At 32.6% G+C, this 20,262-nt stretch overlaps 1 protein-coding gene across 4 annotated transcripts in view; it reads left to right on the forward strand.

Annotated features, from left to right (window-relative positions):
• Positions 1 to 19,787, forward strand: part of PCDH9 (protocadherin 9) — a 697,873-nt gene extending 678,086 nt beyond the window's left edge. For all 4 annotated transcript variants that reach the window (XM_015851665.2, XM_015851668.2, XM_015851667.2 and 1 more), the window contains one exon: positions 13,411 to 19,787. In XM_015851665.2, the coding sequence (XP_015707151.1) occupies positions 13,411 to 13,784 (374 nt within the window). In that variant the 3' untranslated portion in view covers positions 13,785 to 19,787. The remainder of the gene's footprint in view (positions 1 to 13,410) is intronic.
• Positions 19,788 to 20,262: the final 475 nt, after the last annotated feature.

Below are 20,262 nucleotides of genomic sequence, written 5' to 3' on the forward strand. Positions count from 1 at the left end.
AATGGTCTGATTTTTATGTGGTTTGACAGAGTAAGTGTTTCTATACACATTAAATGAATTCTGAGCAGGTAAACAGATCTTAAGTTGTGACTTGATTTAAAGAATAAAACATAAAATACAAAAAAAAAAAAAAAAAAGGTTTAAGGAAGACTAAATAACCACTTCTCTTTATATGCTCCTGCCCAAAATATAAAAATTGCTTTAAATATCAACGAAGTCATTTTTTATTGTAACTATTATTTGAGAAATCCAGCAGTGTTCAGGCATAAATGAGAACATAAATAGTCTTTTATGTGTGTATGTATTCATAGCATCAGTTCTTCCCTCTGCAGCTTTCTAAATACATCTAAGCCCATTTCAAAACAAATAAGATTTGATTTATTTTTATTATCTATATATTTTTATGTATTTATTTGCTATATTCTGTTAATATTTGGTGGTTTAAACATGTGTAAGTACCTGGAGACAATAGCCAGTATATTCCTCTAGATGTACTGATAGGAATCTACCATATATGATCTGATGTACAAATTACCTATAATCTTTTCACTGTGTTCTTGGTTGTAGATCCAAGTCAAAGGGGTCTAATTTTTTTTTAGAATCTTTTGCAACTAAAAGAATTTTTGAATGCTTAATTTGTTGAGATTTTTCATTAAATAGAAATAAAATTATAGGAACTTTTGCACCTCCACTAAATGTGGTTCCACTATTTATATGAAATATGGTTTGGTTTCCTCTCTCTTGTCACAAAGATAATTTCTTCAGTCTCCCAGGTAAGACATGAAGGTCTGGAAACATAGCTCTTGACAAGAGTTATAACAGGACTATGTGAATAACAAAGATAAGTAGGAGAATGGCGTATGTGATATTGTTTCCATATTAATTTTCAGCATACTGTATATAATGACTAAACACAGAACACTTTCTTTCTGAAGCACAGTTTAATATAAATGCCTTTTTTCAGTGGAATATTTGTTTAACAGGAGTTTTACTGCAGACTATATAAGGTCATTATGAAACATATGGTTGTATCTGTTGTGGTGAAAAAAAAAGTATATATAAATACAAAGTATATATACATATGTATATATCACTGAGGTTGGAAAAGACCTCCAAAATCATCTAATCCACCTGTCCCTGGGTGGGACTCAGTAAGGGAAGTACTTCCTAGTATTTTTCATGCAATATGCCTGCAGTTTAACAGTTCTACTGACAGTGAATGTTACACAATGAACTAAATGGGACATCGTTATACAAGCAGAATTAGGAAATGTTTCTTTTACATCTAGCATCTGTGTCCTGTGAAATTCATCAAAAAAACTTTTTTTTTCCGTGTGTGTGTGTAGAATGGAAATAAATGTCCAGAATACAATCAATTTTTGCTATGCATCTAATTTAAGCACTTTACTTAGATTCAAACAGTTTAAGTTCCCAGCTTTACATCTTAATTCTGTAAAGGGAAATGCATTTCAAAAGCTACTTATTTACAAAATTACACTTACAATAAGGCCACAAAATTTGCAACATAATGAGTTTAATCTACATTTGATTTTAGTCTGAGTAGTGGTAAAGAAAACTAGGAAAAGAGTGAAGTGGCTAGAAATCTACTTTACTAATAAAGTTTCATACATTTCAACTTATATTTGTCTAAGTAGCTGTTTTAACCTAATTATGGATTTAATTATTCTGTGCAAAATTAGTCTTACCTGTATTTCTTAGTTAGCAGTGGCTTTCTTTAGTCAGCTGTAGTATATATACGCATTTTTGAGTTGTCACTGAATGATCTGCTCTCAGCTGTATAAGTATTGTAGCTTTTTTTATAACATCATGGGGGTTTTTTTGTTTGTTTTATTTTGTTTTGTTCTTTTTTTCTGCCTGTTTGTCTTTCGGTCCTTCACATAAGTTATTTTTTATTCAGAAACCATTGGGGAGATGTTCGTTTTGGCACTTGCTGCTGTAGAGAGGGGTTAATCCACTGCTGAAAATAAGAAGAATACCTAGAAAATAGAGTTGAATGTCTAGAAATACAGCCAAGTGTTAGAATTTGAACCTAAAATACACTAACTGTTCCTGATAGCAGTTTTAGGTTAAATTTTGTCTAAAAGACCCAAAATTAACAAGTTGGGACTTTTTTCCTAAGATAAAAACATAGACTTGTTACTTTTGGATATAAACTGAAAGCTGCATCTAGCTGGGCAAACATTATAAAACTGGTTTGTTTTCCTTGAGAAAACACGAAACATATAAGAATGCAGAAATGTACTGATATCTGGGATGTGATTCTCAGAAGTCTGGAAAAAGTGTAAAAAGGTAAATTATATGGCTGTGGCAAAATACTGTTTTCCATAAAAGCTAGATTTAATGAATATATCACTATTTGTGATTAAATAATTTCTTTCTTACCGTGGCCTCTACCCCGGTCATCTGTTTGCATCACTCTACGGCATCTGTGGTAGATAGTAAGAACAGTACATTTCAGTTTTGGAGACTGTGGTTCTCCATTTACTTTCATCAAGCTATGTTGGGCACTTGGCCTACTAATATTTCTAGAATGTGCTCAAAAGAGCAGAGTTTTATGTCACTTTAAAACATGCAGTAACCTTTCTAAGAGAAAGTTAGAATACAGTATCTCATACCAACAATTCATTTTATTTTATTTTATTTATTTATTTTCTCAATAGGATAAAGAAATACTTGTTCTGAAGTTATTGAATATTACTACTAGTGATATTTGAAGATTACAGAAAACCTGGAGATACTTTGGTATAGGAAGAGAACTGGAGATATCTGGAGATAATTACTGAGTAACTCATCTAAGAAAATGAATATAAAGCAACAAAAATACTAGAACTTTATACTTGGCTTGAGTTTCAATAGCTTTGTATATATATTGAGAATAATCTGGAGTTAAATACTGTAAATAAGAATGTATATGTCACTGGATTATTATTAGGAAGTTTTCCTAGTGTAAAACTCACATGGGTTTGTGGTGGAGTAAATAACTAGCAAAGACAGATACAATTTTTAATCTGGACTATAGAATTTAAATATATTTATTCTTCCATAAATTTGTGTTATCCAGTCTTCTAACTACATGATCTGTTTTCAGGTCTTCAGGTAACCTTAAATACCGGTTTTATCTTTAATAAATATAAGCATTTCAGAATAGTTCACCTATTTCAAAATGTGGAGAACATGAATCATTTTTGATTGTTAATATTCTGAAAGATGATTTAAATGTAGCTGGTGCAATCCAATAAGTCCCTTACAGGCTTCATAGAATCCCTCCTCCTGAGTATGCTTCAGAACACTGACATTGAGATTCTTTATGTGGCACATTCCTTGTTTATTCACTGGCTACTAGAACCACATTGTTTAAAGCCGGAAACCTTTATCAAGCTCCATTTACAAGAGATCAGATTCCAAACTAATCTAATGCTTTCTAGGATGGCAACAAAAGCCTAAACTCCACCACATACATTTTAAACACATTGAGCTAGACAGGTAATTGATATTTCCTTTATATCCACAGATTTCTTTATTATTAATTATTAGAAACTGACACATCTAGAAAGTGACTCAGGTCTTCAGATAGCTGATTTTCACTGTGCAAATGTTTCTCTCTACTTTGATAACAGTTGGAGACTAGCATGAGTGCATAACTGACTTGGGCACAACAATCAAGTTGCTCATTTTGTGATGATTCTATCCATTTCAGTGACAGAGGAGGTGGTCTAGTTAGTCTTTAAAGGTCCTTTTCAGCCCAAACCATTCTATAATTAATTCTATGAATATGCTGCACACTGTTTATTCTTTCCTGCTAAATTCATTTTTGTTAAAATGAAGATAAAGAAATTGGGCAGACATGTAGGATGTATATGTATGTCAAGTATAGAAGTAAAAATATGGAAAAATTACATAATGTATATACAAATAAAATACATAAATATATCAATATTTGAACATATGTCACATTTCATAATCTATATATGTATGATGTGTTTGTATTCAGTTATAGATTAGTATAGACAATAGATACACTCAAATAAAAATGCTACACACCATGCCTGTCCTGAAGCCATGATTTGTGTTTCTCACCTCAGAAGATCAGACTTTTACTGGAGAATAGACAGTGATCAGGAAAAAAACAAAAACAAATTTAGAAGACTGCACTTTAAAATCATAACATACAAATAAAATACATGTTGACTTGTTTTACTTTTCCTGCATGTACTAATGGTCAGGTGTATTGTAGCTGCTTATAAAGCTTAAAAAGCCATGAAGTAATCAAATGAATATTATTCAGCTATCTCACTGACAATAGCTTCTACCAATAAACAGAATTCTGCCAACCTTTCTCATATCAGGTACTGCCTTTTTAAGCACAGATACTGCCTTATCATATTCAATATAGAGAAATTATTCACCAAAATTTGATTTTATGATAAAAAGTTGACAGTATCTTTCAAATTGAGACTCAAGTTGTTTTTGACTGACAGCAGATTCCTGTTTGTGGCATATTAATAGATCAGAAAATGTGGCCATGTCAGAAATATTGCTGTCTCACCAGGTTACCTGTAAATCAATTCAACAAAATATTTAGATCAAATACCATAAATATTTAGGTTTTAAAGAAAAAAAAATGATAGTAAATGATTGTGACCATAGGAAGCTGTATAAATATTTTACTTTCACCATCCATCATCACCTTTTGGGAAGATATGTATTTAGACAACAAAATAAAGAGCTACACAATTTCATTCTGACAATGAGTTTTAGCCCAAATACTTGAATACTGATTGTGCTTTGGTCTCATTAAGTAATCCAGTCAAATTTAGGAAGTTCATTTGAATCCTCAGTGTAATCAGATGGCTCTGCTAACATTATATAGCTGGGAAGGGAAAAATAAATAAATAAATAAATGCATTCTTGGCAGTATCTTCAGAGATGAGAAGATAGATGACTTCCATGTCATGGCAAAGAAGGCATGGAACTCAAGTATATAAAGATATACTGTCTGTTCTATCTGTGTCATAAAATTTGTCCAAATAACAATAGCGTCTCGGGGAGAATCTGCTGGCCTGGTTGCTCATGTGTTATTGCATTTGGATTTACTCCATTTTCAAATGTTGACTTTTCATCTGTGACCAAAGAATGGAATCTGTATTAGAGAGGGTAAAACATTTAATTTTTCTTTAATTATTAACAAAACATATATATATATATATACATATAATTTTTAGGTGTGGAAGTTAGTGTTTATTTGTTTGTCCTCTTTCCCAAGAAGGTTACTGTCTAAACTTGAACAGTCTGAAGTTGGGAATACAATGTGTAGTTTGTGGTTTGTTTTTTTATTTGTTTGGTTTTTTATTTGTTTGTTTTTAATGACAGATTGTTTTAAACAAGAAAAACAAGCTAGATATTAGTTTGCATCTTCTGTATTTCTAAAAGCTGTGATACATTTGACCTTGTTTGTCAATGAAAGTTTAGAACAGTGCAACTTTATGTTATATTTGCTGGTATATCCATCTTTAGAAGCAGAAAGTACTTCTGGATTATCCAGTGAGGCTACTTTCTATTTATTTATTTATTTTAATACAGGGAATAAGGTTTCACCCAGTTAAATATTCAAGAAAAGGTTATGATAAATAACACAGTTAGGTTTTTATAGTCAGTGAAGAGAACTGAAAGTTTGAGCTGTTCACTAGGTAGCACTGCAGTATTCCTGACCATAACTGCTTTGGAACAACTGTGATGGCAGCTTCCCACTCTCTTGATGGCATAGACAGTGTCTCAGTTCTGTGGCTTGGCTGCAGAATGGTCCTAAATACCATATTTGTCTTTTCATCTGTTTATAAAAACTAGACAATGCTAATGAAGCTTGACCCTTAGTATGCTGCAAGTTAGATAATGTGTACATCTAAGTCTGTGCAATACAGTTAGAAAATGGACTGCATGCATTCCATCTTTTATCGACAACTGAGTACTAGAATCTGGTTAAATCTGCATGCATTCCATCTTTTATCGACAACTGAGTACTAGAATCTGGTTAAATCTGTGTCTGGAAGCAATCAAAATGAGCTACCACTAGTCTATTAAAAAAAAATAATAAGAAAAGAAAGAGAAAAGAAATAAAACAGTAGTAACATTCAGCTGAGCTGATTTTAAGGGTGTGCTTAGATGGCAAGAAGAGAGAGGCTTAATTGTAGACTAAACTTTCCTTTTCTAGACAAGCTAATTTGGAAGACTACATGGGATTACTGAAAACTCTAAACTACTAAACGCTGTTGAAATTCCTCATGTACTTTCTCTAAGTGTATTTGCTTAGGCATAGCAGCATGAAAATAGCCTTCCGGCACCAGCATCTAGTTAAACAGTAAAGGAGGCTTTTAGTTCATATCTGCAGAAACGAGCTACAGAATTCCTTCCAAGGAAGTTGTAAGTAAACAGGTAGGAAAAGATGTTGTAGTTTCTGAATCATTATAAAACAAATTCAAATTTTTGGAAGATATAAATTCTAGAAAGTTGTCTTGCCCTAGACAGTGCAAGGAACTGAGAAATTTGTCCACGCTGTCTGTGCATCAACATGTGGACTGCATGGTATACTACTTAGAATCATAGAATAATTGAGCTTGGAAGAGAACACTGAGATCATCTAGTCCACCTGCCAACCAATCCCAAGTGCCACCCCATCTGGTTTGATATGGACACGGTAGGCTTTGTCTAAAAATAATTGATAATAATTATTATTGGTAAACAGGCCATGTCTGAAACAGCAGTAGCATGTTTCAAAACACTCCTTAACATCCAGCGCTGCCACTGATTTTTGGTGGTGTTATTTGCTTGTCACATATGAGCATGGAGGAAAAGATTTCATGTTGTAACGTGTCTCCCTAATTGTGCCAGTTGCTGCTGTTTATTTTCTGGAATGTTGAAGACATTCTCATGTACTTCAAGGAACTGAATGTTTTCAGAAGTAAATTTCTTCTTGTAACTTACGACTTTGGTCCACATCTTTTGCACTTCGTCAGCTCTGGTTCACAGTGTATCTCTGCAATTGCTCCTACTTGTTGAACACATACAAGTGGGAAAGCGTATACGTGTTGGCCAATGCATAAAAAATAATCTTTCTAGCAAAACTGAAGTTAATTTTGGTCTGTGGGAAAAATGGATCTGGATCACTCAGAAAGAAAAGGGAACTGCAGTGGAGTCTCTCATATTTCCAGAAATATTCTAACTATGAGTATGCTCTATGCAATGTTTGAAACAAAAGAGAGATGACCTTTCTGTAATCAGCCTGTAGATATAAACTAGAGAAAGAAAAACAGCCTATTGCAATCATTCAAAACTAGAATGTGTTGGCATATGTATGTTAGTTGTACTCTTAAAATGCCAACCACACTGAGAAATTCAAGATATGAAGGAGGGGGAACATTTACATTTGTAACCCTGATTCGATTAGGCATGAAGCATTTCAGTCTTCAGAAGACTGAGGCAGTTCTGTGCAGAAGCAGAATTTCAAGTACTTGAATAATCTTGTATTCCAAAATTGATCTGCCTATGTAGCTGAAGAAGTTGTCATGCATAATTTTTTGGAATTGTACTTTGAATCTTGGCCACCTAAAGTTTAGTGGAAACCATTTGGATCATTTAAATGTTTCACATAATTCCGTAGAAAATCTTATTTATTTGTCTGGTTTTCCTGCCTGTTAAGAAATCGCTTTACTAGCAAAATAGTTTGTTGAATTTCTGTATTCTAATCAGTGCCCTCCACAAACTCTCCTCAGTTGACTGTCCATCTTCTTGTTAATGATTCTAAGTAGGTAACGATTCTAACAACTTATCTTTGATAAATAATGAAGATATAGGCTAACCTTACAGTATTATTTGATAGTAATAATGAAAAAGAAGCAAGGACAGACAAAACAGAAAGAAATAACCATTCAGGGTTTGATCTGCAATTGAGTACAGAAGGTGGAACACCAAGAGGAGAGAGAAGCAAAAGCTTACAAGGAACTGGTGATTACTCTACTACAAAAAATGCAGCAGTAGTGCCTACAGGAACCTTGGAACTAGGTGGTTTGGGACTATGACATTATTTTAACAGTACTGTTTTAACAGCGTTGACTCTTTCAAGTGGAATAGGCAGGTAATAAGCTACTGGAAATACTGGAAATGTATTTTTGCTGTAGTCACTGAAGAATCATTCTGTTAATAAACAGTATCAAGAGAACACTAGTAGCATAACATGTATGGGATTTTCAGTCTTGGATTTTTCTTACAAGACTATAAAACAGGCTCTCATTCATTTCACTGATATCCAAGAGAGGGGAAAAAAAATAAAATAAAATAAAATAAAATGCATATTTGTTATTATAAATTGATTTGCAGATTTTATTTTTATTTTACAAAGAAATTGCAAAAACTCCAAGAAATGTAATAATGTAATTTCAATTCCAATATATGTAGGAAATGCTGGAAAAATCATAAGGTCTCAGAAAAGATTGTTAAGTAAAGTAACCCATGAAAGCTTTAAAAAAGCTTTCTGCATTTGAGCTTAAGTAGAGCTGAAAATGTTGTGACTGTTGTTCTTTTCATTTTACCTCTTAAAAAGAAAAGTTAAATAAATATGATAGTCTGAAACAAAGCTGTGGCCATGTTTGAATTTAACGTCAGTGCCCCTAGGCAAAGTGCCATTATTTTACTTTATTTTTATTTATGTTGAGAACACAAAGCCTCACTAATTTGAACTTATCATCTTGACTCTTTAGCACTGAAGAAAGAATTTTCTGGCTTTAAGCAAGAATGTTTTAAAGAAGCAGGTTGAAAAGCAGCTGGTCAACACACCAGAAGCTACTTGCTAATTGCAGCAGTAAGTTAATCAATGAAGTAACAGTTCAGCTTCAGGGTACAATAAAAAGTGATAAAAGACCACACCATTGGGGTATGACTTGCCATTTAGTGGCATACATTATTTTTCCTCTTACACCTGTCTGCTAATGAGGACACAAGTCAGGCATCTGCTTGTCAGCTATTAAACAAATAAAATAATAACAAAAAAACATTTTGGGGTAAGATCTGATATGAATATTTACAAAGACAATTTAAAGGAGTATTTGTTATGCATTTTTGTGATTGTTTTCAAAACACTGAACTTCAGAGACAGATGGCTTGTACAGTTTTATCAGCATTTGTGTCATTATATATTCAGGCAGCCAAGACTGATAACCAGCCTCATGTATTATGAATTGTTCAGAGAACAAATACTTTGGAAAAAACATATCAAGAAAATACTTCACTGTGGAAAAAAAATTACACAGAAAATTCAGCGACATTTTTTAAAAACAAATTTATGAAATTATGAAGCAGCAATAACAGGATTATTTATTTATTTATTTATTTATTTATTTATTTTTAATGGAAACATTGTATGTAGTAATGAAACAATTTCAGAAAATTGGGTAAAATCTACCGTTGATCTATGGTGGACAAGAATGATAATTATTATTACATGAGAATTCTGCTTCACAATACAAAGAAGCCAACTCTTCAGAAGCTACCCATGGAAATGGAAGATTTCTCTTCCATCATACTCTTCATAATAATTTTGCTTTATGCTACTGAATAACAACCTGAATGAGAGTCTTACAAAACAAAACAAAACAAACAAACAAACAAAAACCAACAAAAAATCAACGTTTATAGTTGAGAACATAATTACACAAAATCTGAAGAAAGCCATTTTGGTGGGGGTTTTTTGTTTGTTTGTTTTTTGTTTTTGTTTTTTGACGTCCTTTTTTTTCTTCTCAAAATTTATTTTCAATCTTCCTCCAGATTCTCACACTAGGACACTTTTAAAGTCCTCTAAATTGTCAGCATTCCCATTATTATCACTGATAGTTAGAAAAACATTGTGTTTGTATCTAAAAGCCTTAACTGGAAATGAGGTGTAAAACTGCACACATTGTGAATGAAGCTGCCTTCTCCTTAACCAGTATGCACAGTCACTGTAGCTGTTCATCAGCAAAATTATTACTTAAAACAAACAAACAAAAAAACTTATCTTAAAAACAAGCAATCAAACATACAAATAAACAACCCCTATGCATTTATTTCCCTTTGTCATGTATTAAAACAAAAGTGGTTAAATAAATATTTTTAATAATGTAAGAGACAATGCTTTGCATTTTGTAAACTTAAACTTCACAATATTTTCATAAGGCATAAGGATTTTCCCTGTATTTTACAAGAAAAGAAAGCATGAGTCAGAGTACTTGAAAATATACACACTCACTTGATAGAAATCCATAACCTCTTCCTAAGTATAGGCAGGCATTTCATTCACAGACTTTATATTCAGGCACAAGTAGAGGAGTGTCCAGTCTTGCACCAAAACTCATAGAAGAGTACTAGGGTAGCCCTGGAATTCTTAGTCTTCTCATGAGAGCAGAAGGCCTTGCTGCCCACAGAAAAAAAAAGTAAATAAATAAATAAATAAATAAAATAAAATAAAATAAAATAAAATAAAATAAATAAAATAAAATAAAATAAAATAAAATAAAATAAAATAAAATAAAATAAAAAAATAAATAAAATTTAAAAAAAATATTCCACTGCAGACTGGAAGCACAGAGTGCATGCACTGTTTTTCTTGGAATGTGTCATCCTGTGGTTAATGGTATTCTATGTGTATTGAGAGTTTTAGTGCCTGTCAGACCTGTAGTGCTTGGTCAGCAAGATTGTACTGTATTGTGAAAGTAAGCAGGCTGGAAATAGTTCTGGAACTTCTCACATTCTTCCTCTGAAATGGATAACAAAACAAACAAACAAACCCAACAACAACAAAAACCAGCACTAAAATCAAATTTCTATTGTCACACTAATATAAAAATATTTTTCGTCTTTTAATCTATAGTTTAACTTTGGAAATGTTAACAATAAAATACGTTCACTTCCTTTACTTATTATTATAATATTTGTGCTAAATACTTGCCTCCGTTTGATCAGAACTGCATAGTACAGTGTTCAGTGACAGCATTATAGAAAGAAATAAGTCTTTCTCCAAGGGAATTATCATAGTTCTTATTTTAGAATGAAGGTTTTTGTTTCTCCTTGAAATTTCAGGTAACTCTCCACTTTACATGCTTTTTTTCTTTCTTTCTTTTTCTTTTTTTTCCCCCCTAATTGTTCTGGATTAATTGGTTCATTTTGTATTGACCTAAATAGAAAGCAGCATTGATTCTGTGCATTCTTTTTAATGTTCTAGTCAACAGCAGTAGGATATTGTGTTATACAAAGAATGCAGAACAACTGTTATTGTAGTTTATTGCATTTTATTGCATTTATTGTAGTTTATTGCATTTTTTTTCAAGACAACAGTATACTGTACATTTTCCAGATATTCAAAATAGGTGATATTCAGAAATAAGAACAGAGCAAATTACATTTGAACATGCAGAAGTAGATCTGATTGCATTTCCTGTGCATGTGTGAAAGTAGTAGATTGATAATCTGTGGAACTGACTACTATACATTGGTATGCATCAACTTAAAAAGAAAAAAGAAATCTGTGGAAAAAATAACAATTATTAGATTAATTGGGATAATTTGAGTGCTCAGGAAGAGACTTGTTATTGTGGGTAATTTACTGTACATACATAGTGTGCAAGAAAGCAAAATATTCTTCAGCACTGTAATGCAGAAATCTTTGTTAGTGTCCTCACTTATTTTGCATTCCTTTTATATTGTTATAAACAACTTTTTTTTTTTTTTTTGTACATCACTGAAATTTTTCTTTATTAATACCACTTTTCAAGATGCTTCGTGACTTCAGTTTTCCTTTCTCCCTCATAAAATTCTTTCTCAAAAAAAATCAGTCTATAATTTTTTTTCCTGTTACAGGGCTTTTTAATCAAGGAAAAATGTCTCTAGCTCTTCAAATGTCTACAAAATTAGCTAGCTGTTTTACTCTGAAGTCAAGATAAGTCATCTTAAAAATCTTCTCAAAATTACAACACATTTAGCAAATATATTTCAGATGCTGAGAAATATCTCACAAAGACACATGAAGTAGTTTTTCTATATTTTTTACTGGCTTGTCCTTCCTTATAAATGCAGTCTGATTAGATAAACAAGTTCATTCATTAAGGAATACACTATAACAGAGAGGAATTTAGTGCTACTGACGATATGGGTGACCAATATGTTAGACTGCAAAATGCCTGCAGCTGGCCAGCTGTGTCCTTGGTGGTGTGTAGAAAATGATGAAGATATTTAGTATGTGTAGTACATTACTGATCTTAATTTCATTCTCCTGTGCTCTCATATTTCTGACTTACAAATAGTTATGAGAACAATTCTTTATGATGAACAAGATTTATATAACCTTCCTTTTTTTTTACCCTTCATATTTATGGTTGCTGAGATGTGTGTTAATGGTCAGAAAAATTACATTTTTTTACTCTGTTTTCTGTTGTGTGTTGAAGTTTTTGCATTATTTTCATGTTTTCACAATAAATCCTAAAAGGTTTAACTTCTCTGCCACTTTTTGGGAGTGTGTATCAGAGCTTTATTTATTGTGTAGATGTCTAGAACTATGTACTAACCTATGCTTGTGAAATAGTAGAAATATAGAAACTTCCAGTATTCAGATAATGCCTTTGAGCAGGTACACTTTCAGATAGCAAAATGCTTAGATTACAGTTTGCTGGCAAGTTGCTAAAGCTTGCCCCGGTGGCGCAGTGGTTTAGGACACCGCCTAGCAACACTGGGGCCCGGAGTTCGAATCCCCCCTGTGGCGCAAGTGGTAGAAGTGCCGCTCTGCTACACAGAGGCTCGAATCCCGGGGGCTGGACTCGATGATCTCTAAGGTCCATTCCAACCCGCACAAGACTATGATACTATGATACTATGATAAGGTGGGATGAAAGCAAAAGAATTCATCCAGACTACAGACCTTTGCATGGACTATAAATTCTCACTCAGTATTTGTAAGAGTGATATTTTCACCTATCTAGTTCCATATTCTCAGTGTGACTAAAGAGTTAAGTTTATTCTGAGTAGAACCTAAGACTGATAATTGAGGAGTAATTTAATCATTTTTTGAAAACTGTGTATGCATACATGTAGAGAGATTATATCTCCAGAGAGTACACTGCCTACAAAACAACCACTCAAATACAATGGAAAAGTATCTAGGATTTGCCATGTACATAACAAGTTTTGTGAAAGACACAATATTTTTTTTCAGAATCATTGTTAATTTTCTCAGGAAGTATATGAATACATGTCTTGTCAGATATCAAAATCTAACATTATGTCTTTTTTTTTTTTTTTTTCCCTCCTTCTCTCTTTTGTCTTTCTTTTTTGTTGTTTTTTTTTTTTTTCGTTTGTTTGTTTGCTCTTCTACAGATGGGCCTCTTGGGCCAAGAGGATTAGCTGAAGCTACAGAGATGTGTACTCAAGAATGCCTGGTTTTGGGTCATTCAGATAACTGTTGGATGCCTCCCAGCCTGGGTCCATACCAACAGCCAAAGTCTCCTATGTCTACCTTTGCACCTCAGAAAGAGTGGGTTAAGAAGGACAAATTAGTTAATGGACACACACTGACCAGGACCTGGAAGGAAGATAGCAACAGAAACCAGTTCAGTGATCGAAAGCAGTATGGTTCCAGTGAGGGCCATTTCAACACTGGCAATCACATGACTGACATTCCTCTGGCCAACTTGAAGTCTTATAAACAGGTGTCAGGAGCTGCTGAGAGTCCAAAGGAGCACCAGCTATAAGAAATGGTTACTTTGGGCCAATGACTTTAGCCTACTTAGACTTGCTAATACTATGCGTGTGTCAGAGCTTTATGTACTGGGTAGATGTCTAAAACTATGCTTTGCCTAGCAGAGATACGCATATCTTTATGTTAGCACCATGGAAGATATGATGTTCTGCAAGACGAAAGAGTTCCTACTAGTTGTGTGGTTTTGTTAAATAGACATGATCAAACTCTGCAGCAATCTCTCCAGTCTGAGAATATTCTTTTGTTTTTGTTTGTTGGTTTTTTTGTTGGTTTGGTTTTTTTGACCCTGGACTGCTGCTATGAACAACAGAAGATGCATTTCAAAAGTGGGAAAGCAAGAAAGTTCATTGGATTGCAATGATTGAAAAGAATATCCAGTTAAAAAATCGTATTTTTGTTGTCATTGATCTATGCTGGGACCATTATACTTGAGAACATATTGCAAACAAAACAACTGAAACTGTAAACATTAAACCTACTGTGCTATTAATGCTAGTGGACACTTTTAAGTCAATTAGTGTTCAAATACTTGTAAATAGAAACAATTATTACTTACAAAATTGTGTACTTATAACATTCACTAGAAAAGATATGGTAGCATATTTCTGTGTTTCAAAGTTGATTTTTACTTTCTTTCATTTGCTTCCCATTGTTTTCCTTTCATTTTCAGTGATGATGTTTCTCTGTTAGTAATCTGTCTGACACACAGTGTTCCAAGGAACTATAAACACTTGTGTTAAAAAAAAAAAAAGAAAAGAAAAAAGAAAAAGAAAAAAGAATAAGAAAAAAAAAACGGAAAAAAAAAGAAAAAAAAAAGAAGAAAAAAAAAAAGGACTGATGAGGTGGAGAGAAGGGTGCTGGTAGAAAAGAGGGCAAGAAAAATTATATTTTTTTTTCTTTCTAGTAGCAGTAAATGATCCTGGCATTAAGGTAGATTTTTATGATTATTATTATTTTCCAAATATTAAGCAGTGAAAGGATATATGTAAGGGCTTTAAAAAAATGCAACTTTTTTTCTTTTTTTCTTTTTTTTTAATTTCTTTTAACTTCCATTCTGTTTCATAAAACAGGGAAACTGCAAAGCAGAGGAGTATTTAGATTTTTGTTGATACAGTGGGTAGGGGTGAAAGCTGCTAATTTGAAATCCTTGATCAAGTTAGCTGCAGTCTGGAATTTAATGAGTGGCAGCTGGCAGTGATATCAGCTGGAATTTTAAAGGAAATTATAAAGGAAGAAAATATAATAATCATGTTTTTTGAATGGGGCAAGTGTGTGTCTATACCTAAGACAGTTTGTATTGCTGAAACAGCAGCATTTGTGTGGATCTTCATCTGCGTTAATGTTGTAGTAACACAAGTGTTTTTAGACCATAGCCAGAGAATATTTAATGTGTTGTGCCTTCATGATGTAACAGAGCATTCTCCTGGTAGGCTAGTTGGGGTAAATAAAGGGTTAAATCTCTAATTATTGCTGTTTAGCTGTTTGTTATCATAGTTGGTCAATGCCTGGCAGGTAACAGTATTATGTCACCTCCGTCAAACCAGCAGAGTGACTACTAATGTTAATAAGATCTAAGTTGCACGCAAAGCAAATCCAAATCCAAACATTCTTAGATTGTTTTTGTTAAAGCATGACAGATTATTTACACAAATAAATAGCATGCAAAGTTAAAAAAAAAAAAAGTCCTTGCAGAAAAAGAACAAAAATAAATAAAAATAAAAATCAAACACACAGAAGTTACTTATGCCACAGTGAAACATCAGTCTTAAAATAACAGTTAGATAACCTGAAGGTGATTTTGTTCTTACCACAAACAATTTTTTTTTCCTTTATTCTTTTGTATATAGTAGTTCGCATTATTTTCTTCCTCCACAATATAAAAGGCATTAAATGGGTTAGGGGTGCATTGCTTATTGCAGTACTTATGTCAGTTTGTGAGGGGTGTTTGATGACTTTGACAGAATAAATATCTAACCAGTTATCCTTGTTACTGCTTTGCCAGTTCAACGTTATTTAGTTATTCGGCTCTTGCAATAAATGTTCTGAATTCCTGTTTGTGTTGTGTTAGTTCTTGGGCAGATGCCTAAGGGACATTTTTCCTATTAATTTCTTTCTTTCCTTTGTTATTTGTTTCTTTGTTTAATTCCAAATTTCCAGGTTTTTATTTAAGCATATCATGGTCCATTGATTCTTATAGATAGGTATTAGAAAGGAATATGCACAAATGATAAATGCAGAGGGCCATATTCTGTTGTTCCTGTAGTAAGTAGGAGTTTATTTGAAAGAAGTTCTATAAGTAGCATAAAGTTTTACTTACCCAGCACAAAAATGGCATAATCTGGCACAGATTCATTAGATATACATTAAACACGTGTAATAAGCATACTTGTGCAAGTCTTTGTACAGCTAGCATATGGAGAAGATAGCACTTACCACACCTCGGTGTTTCTTTTGAGAACAGAGAAAAAGTATTATCAAAACACAGCAAACACTTTCTTACAAGAAAGTGTGCAAGATTATATAATAACTTTTGTTGCAGCATGGTGGAGGAAAAAGAATAAGGCAAGCAATCTTGAAAATGAAGTAACAATAAAAGTAACCTATTTTTGAACATGCTGAGTTTCAAAGTGGTGGAGCGTCAAGTTCTATATTAAAAACAGAAATTCAATAATTATTTGCAAACTCAAATAACATCAACTATTTTAAATTTTCAGTGCCTTTTTAAACATATTGTATTTGAAAAAGAAATCTCTAAAGGACAGAAATTTCCTTCTTCACAAATAAGAACTCACATTGATGTTAATAATGCCAGAGAAAGAGTACTTTTGCTGCCATCAACCTGTGTAGGAAGAGCACAAATAAATATGATTAAAATTTCTTGCAGGTAATATTTTTCCCATCTTATTATTACTTTTTAAATAGTTCTAAATATTTAAAGCCTCACCCAACTTTTATATACTTATCACATTTAAACATATAATATTAAAATCAAACAAACATGCAATAAATAAATAGATAAATAGATAAATAAATACCTCTAGCACAGAGGATTCAATCCCATCTGTAAACCAAGGGGTTTCACAGCACCTGGAATTGGCTGTAAGACTGCATTCTAAATGCAATTATTCCCTTTGGTCAATCATCAATACTAGTACTGCCGTAAAAAACAAAACAAAACAAAACAAAAAAACAACACAGAAAAATAAGAATATATATATGTAAAGAAAAGTTAGATCTTGATTTAGTGATATTTGAGATAAGAGACTTTAAAAATAAAAAGCTAATCCCGCTGCAAGGAATTAGAAGGTGAACCTTACTGAAGCTTACTACATACCTTTGAAGTGAAACAAAACTTAAAATTACTGGTAACCTGGCATGATATGGATGCCTTTCTCGTGCCAGTTCTAGCTTTGTTTCTTCAGCTAGGAAGATCGGGTGCCATTTATTTATTCTGATTTTATGTACACATTTACTACTAAAAAGATAAACAAAAGTTTTTGTTTTTGTTTTTGAAGTTTCATTATTTTTATTGTCACTGACCAGAGCTGTTTGTCCAAATAGAAAGTTATGGATTTAGTTAACCCTTAGTCTCTGTTTGTGTGAAACTCTTACTAGAGTTTTTAGAACATCTTTCCCAAGCAATTGTCTTGAAAGACAGAAATGCACATAGAGCAGAATTAAGGAGTATTTACGTTAAGGAGGACATCATTTTTAATGGGCATGAAAACAGTGATATTCACATTATTTGTCCAGTGTGATGATTGCCTTTTAGCAAGTTATGAATAGGAATCATGATCAGAAAGAATCATTAGGACTTGAGCACAGATTAGACAAGCCTAATAAAGAAACTCAAAAATAGAATACATAAGAGACATAGACGAGGAATAGATATCAGTGTGAAAGTACTGCTGTGATAAATGCTGGTGAAGCTGACATGAGAAAGCAAAGAAACATGGAAAAGTGGTGCACAGTAGAGAGAAGTTTTATCTTGAGATGTTTTGGAAAAATAGAGGCACTTGTGGCTTTCACAAAATAGGATACAGTAAGAATCATAGCACATGACAACAGGTAATGTCATGCGACCCATGGGACTCATGACATGAAAGAAGGAATATGTGTAGTGTCTAACAGCCTTAGGCAGTAGTTTGGGATACCTCTACTAGTAGGTTACAAAAGTATTCCTAATGACATGGGAGCACTGCAGTGGTATTATATACAGTTCAGACAGAAGAACAAGTAGACTGTGGTAAGACTAATTGGCTGTGACCACAAAGTATTTACCTCATTCAGATGATAAATCTTCCTGATGGAATGTAGACTTGCCCTGAGTAAGATCAACAGTAAAAGTTCTCTTGAGCATGTGTGCTCATGGGTGCCAATTCAGATAGTGAAAGCAACTACATACTCACAACATCATGTATAAAAGCTCAGTTCTATCTTCTTTAATACAGTTAGGCATAATTGTGTTTCAAAACCTCAATTTTATTTAATTTATGTTTGCAGTCCTTGCTGCTGAGAAGAAAATCTTCAAAATGGAAACCAATTCTGGAACTGTACATCGCGTTTTATTCCGTAGAAAATATGATACAATACTACTCAGAGATGTAAATCAGTTAAATATAGTGGAAACTCAAACTCAGAATGAATTAATATTAGATTTTTAATTTTCACTGCTGTTCACTTCCATGGACATTCCCATCAAATATAATTATCGCATAACACCACACCCAATTTTTGTTGTGTTTGTTGTTGTTGTTGTTTGATTTTGTTTGTTTGGTTGGTTTTGGATTCTCCTGTATTATACTTTATATAAAAAACCTTTTTTTTTTTTTTTTTTTCATTTTCTTCTATTTTTTGTTTATTTATTTTTCAATCAATTAGGCATAGCAAGATCATAACATAAAGGAACAGGTTCTGACATTTCAAGCTATCATGAACCTCTTGTGAAGAAAAATGTCAGGATCTGGCCTATATTTACTAATAAAAATAGCAAATCCTTTAGTATGCAGTGAATTAGGAAATGCGTGAAAAGAAACAAATCTGTAATCTCCAAAATGAGAAAATTCAATGTAATTGATTCATAAACCAAAATTAATGTTAATAAATGCAGAATTAGAAGCTTTTATTCATGTAGATACATCACTTCACTGAAGACTAATAGAATTTACATGCTAGTATGTATCCTTATCTTGCAAAATAGTGTGCAGCTCTCTGAGACAATTAATGCAGTTAATTTCTCTAAAACATAGCAGCAATCATCCTTTTGTAGAAGCTCAGCATTTCACAAGACTGCATCCACAGTGAGGATAATATCACAGACATGCATGCCATATGCTAAGTTTTGAAGTATGCTGTTCTGTAAGTGCAAGACTTCATGTCCATACCTACACTTTTAAGTTTTACGCTGCTACTTAATCCACAGAATCATAGAATCACCAACATAATTATCCAGTAACAAAAGTATACCTTTAACTACCATAATGATCTCCATTTCTCATTGTGTATTAGAAAAAGAAAGAACTGAAGGAAATAAATGTCCCTTATCTTAAACACCATGACTTTTTTTTTTTTTTTTTTAAAATCACAGCCATTTTTAAAATAACCTGTTGTGCCTAGGTATTGCAACACATTCTAATATTGCATGGCATGTAAATAGATACCTTAATTATTCATAATGATATGATTATATATACACATATATATATAGACTATATATATATACTTAAATATTATCAGTCACATACTTACTCAGTATTATTTAATGGAATTTTGGGATTATTGATTTTGTTGTTTGATGTACTTTAAAATGTATGAATCAGCATATTCTTAAGACTACCCTCACCAATGAGTTTGATTATTTATTCATTAAATAAAGTGCTTTCTTTTGCTTGTTATAATCCTGTTTGTACAACCATGTGATAATGTTAAATGGGTAAGTACTGTACGGGAATTATAACTGTTTCTTCTTTTGTCTAAATATATACCTATAACAATATTTATTAGTGATATGAGTTTTAAGAATGTGTCTTTCTATGTGTTTACTATCTCCTTGCACATAATCTAGGTCAAAAGGAAAATTAATATAACATTTTCTCATGTAACTCTGAATGCCCCACTGACTTTTAAGTGTCTGTTTGTCTCTACTCACAAATGAAATCAGGATGCAATCAATACTTTGAATTAGCTCTAAAAATAAATGTGTAATAAAATCTGTAGGAATTGCTTATTACAGTTATAATAAATGAACATCTCTTCTTCAGTTTTTAGGAAAATATAGAATAAGTCTCAAATGGGGGAGGGGTAGAGTCTGTACTCAAGGAATGCCATATACAGTAGCTGATTGAGAAATCTGATAAAGAGTCCAATTCCATCATTGTACTGTAGAGAGGACCAACTAGAAAAAGCTCAGACATTTCTTATAGACAAAACTGAAAACTGTTTTTGATGACTCTTAGTTACATTTAAATAAA

This window comes from Coturnix japonica, chromosome 1 (assembly GCF_001577835.2).
Source record: "Coturnix japonica isolate 7356 chromosome 1, Coturnix japonica 2.1, whole genome shotgun sequence".
Classification (NCBI taxonomy): domain Eukaryota; kingdom Metazoa; phylum Chordata; class Aves; order Galliformes; family Phasianidae; genus Coturnix; species Coturnix japonica.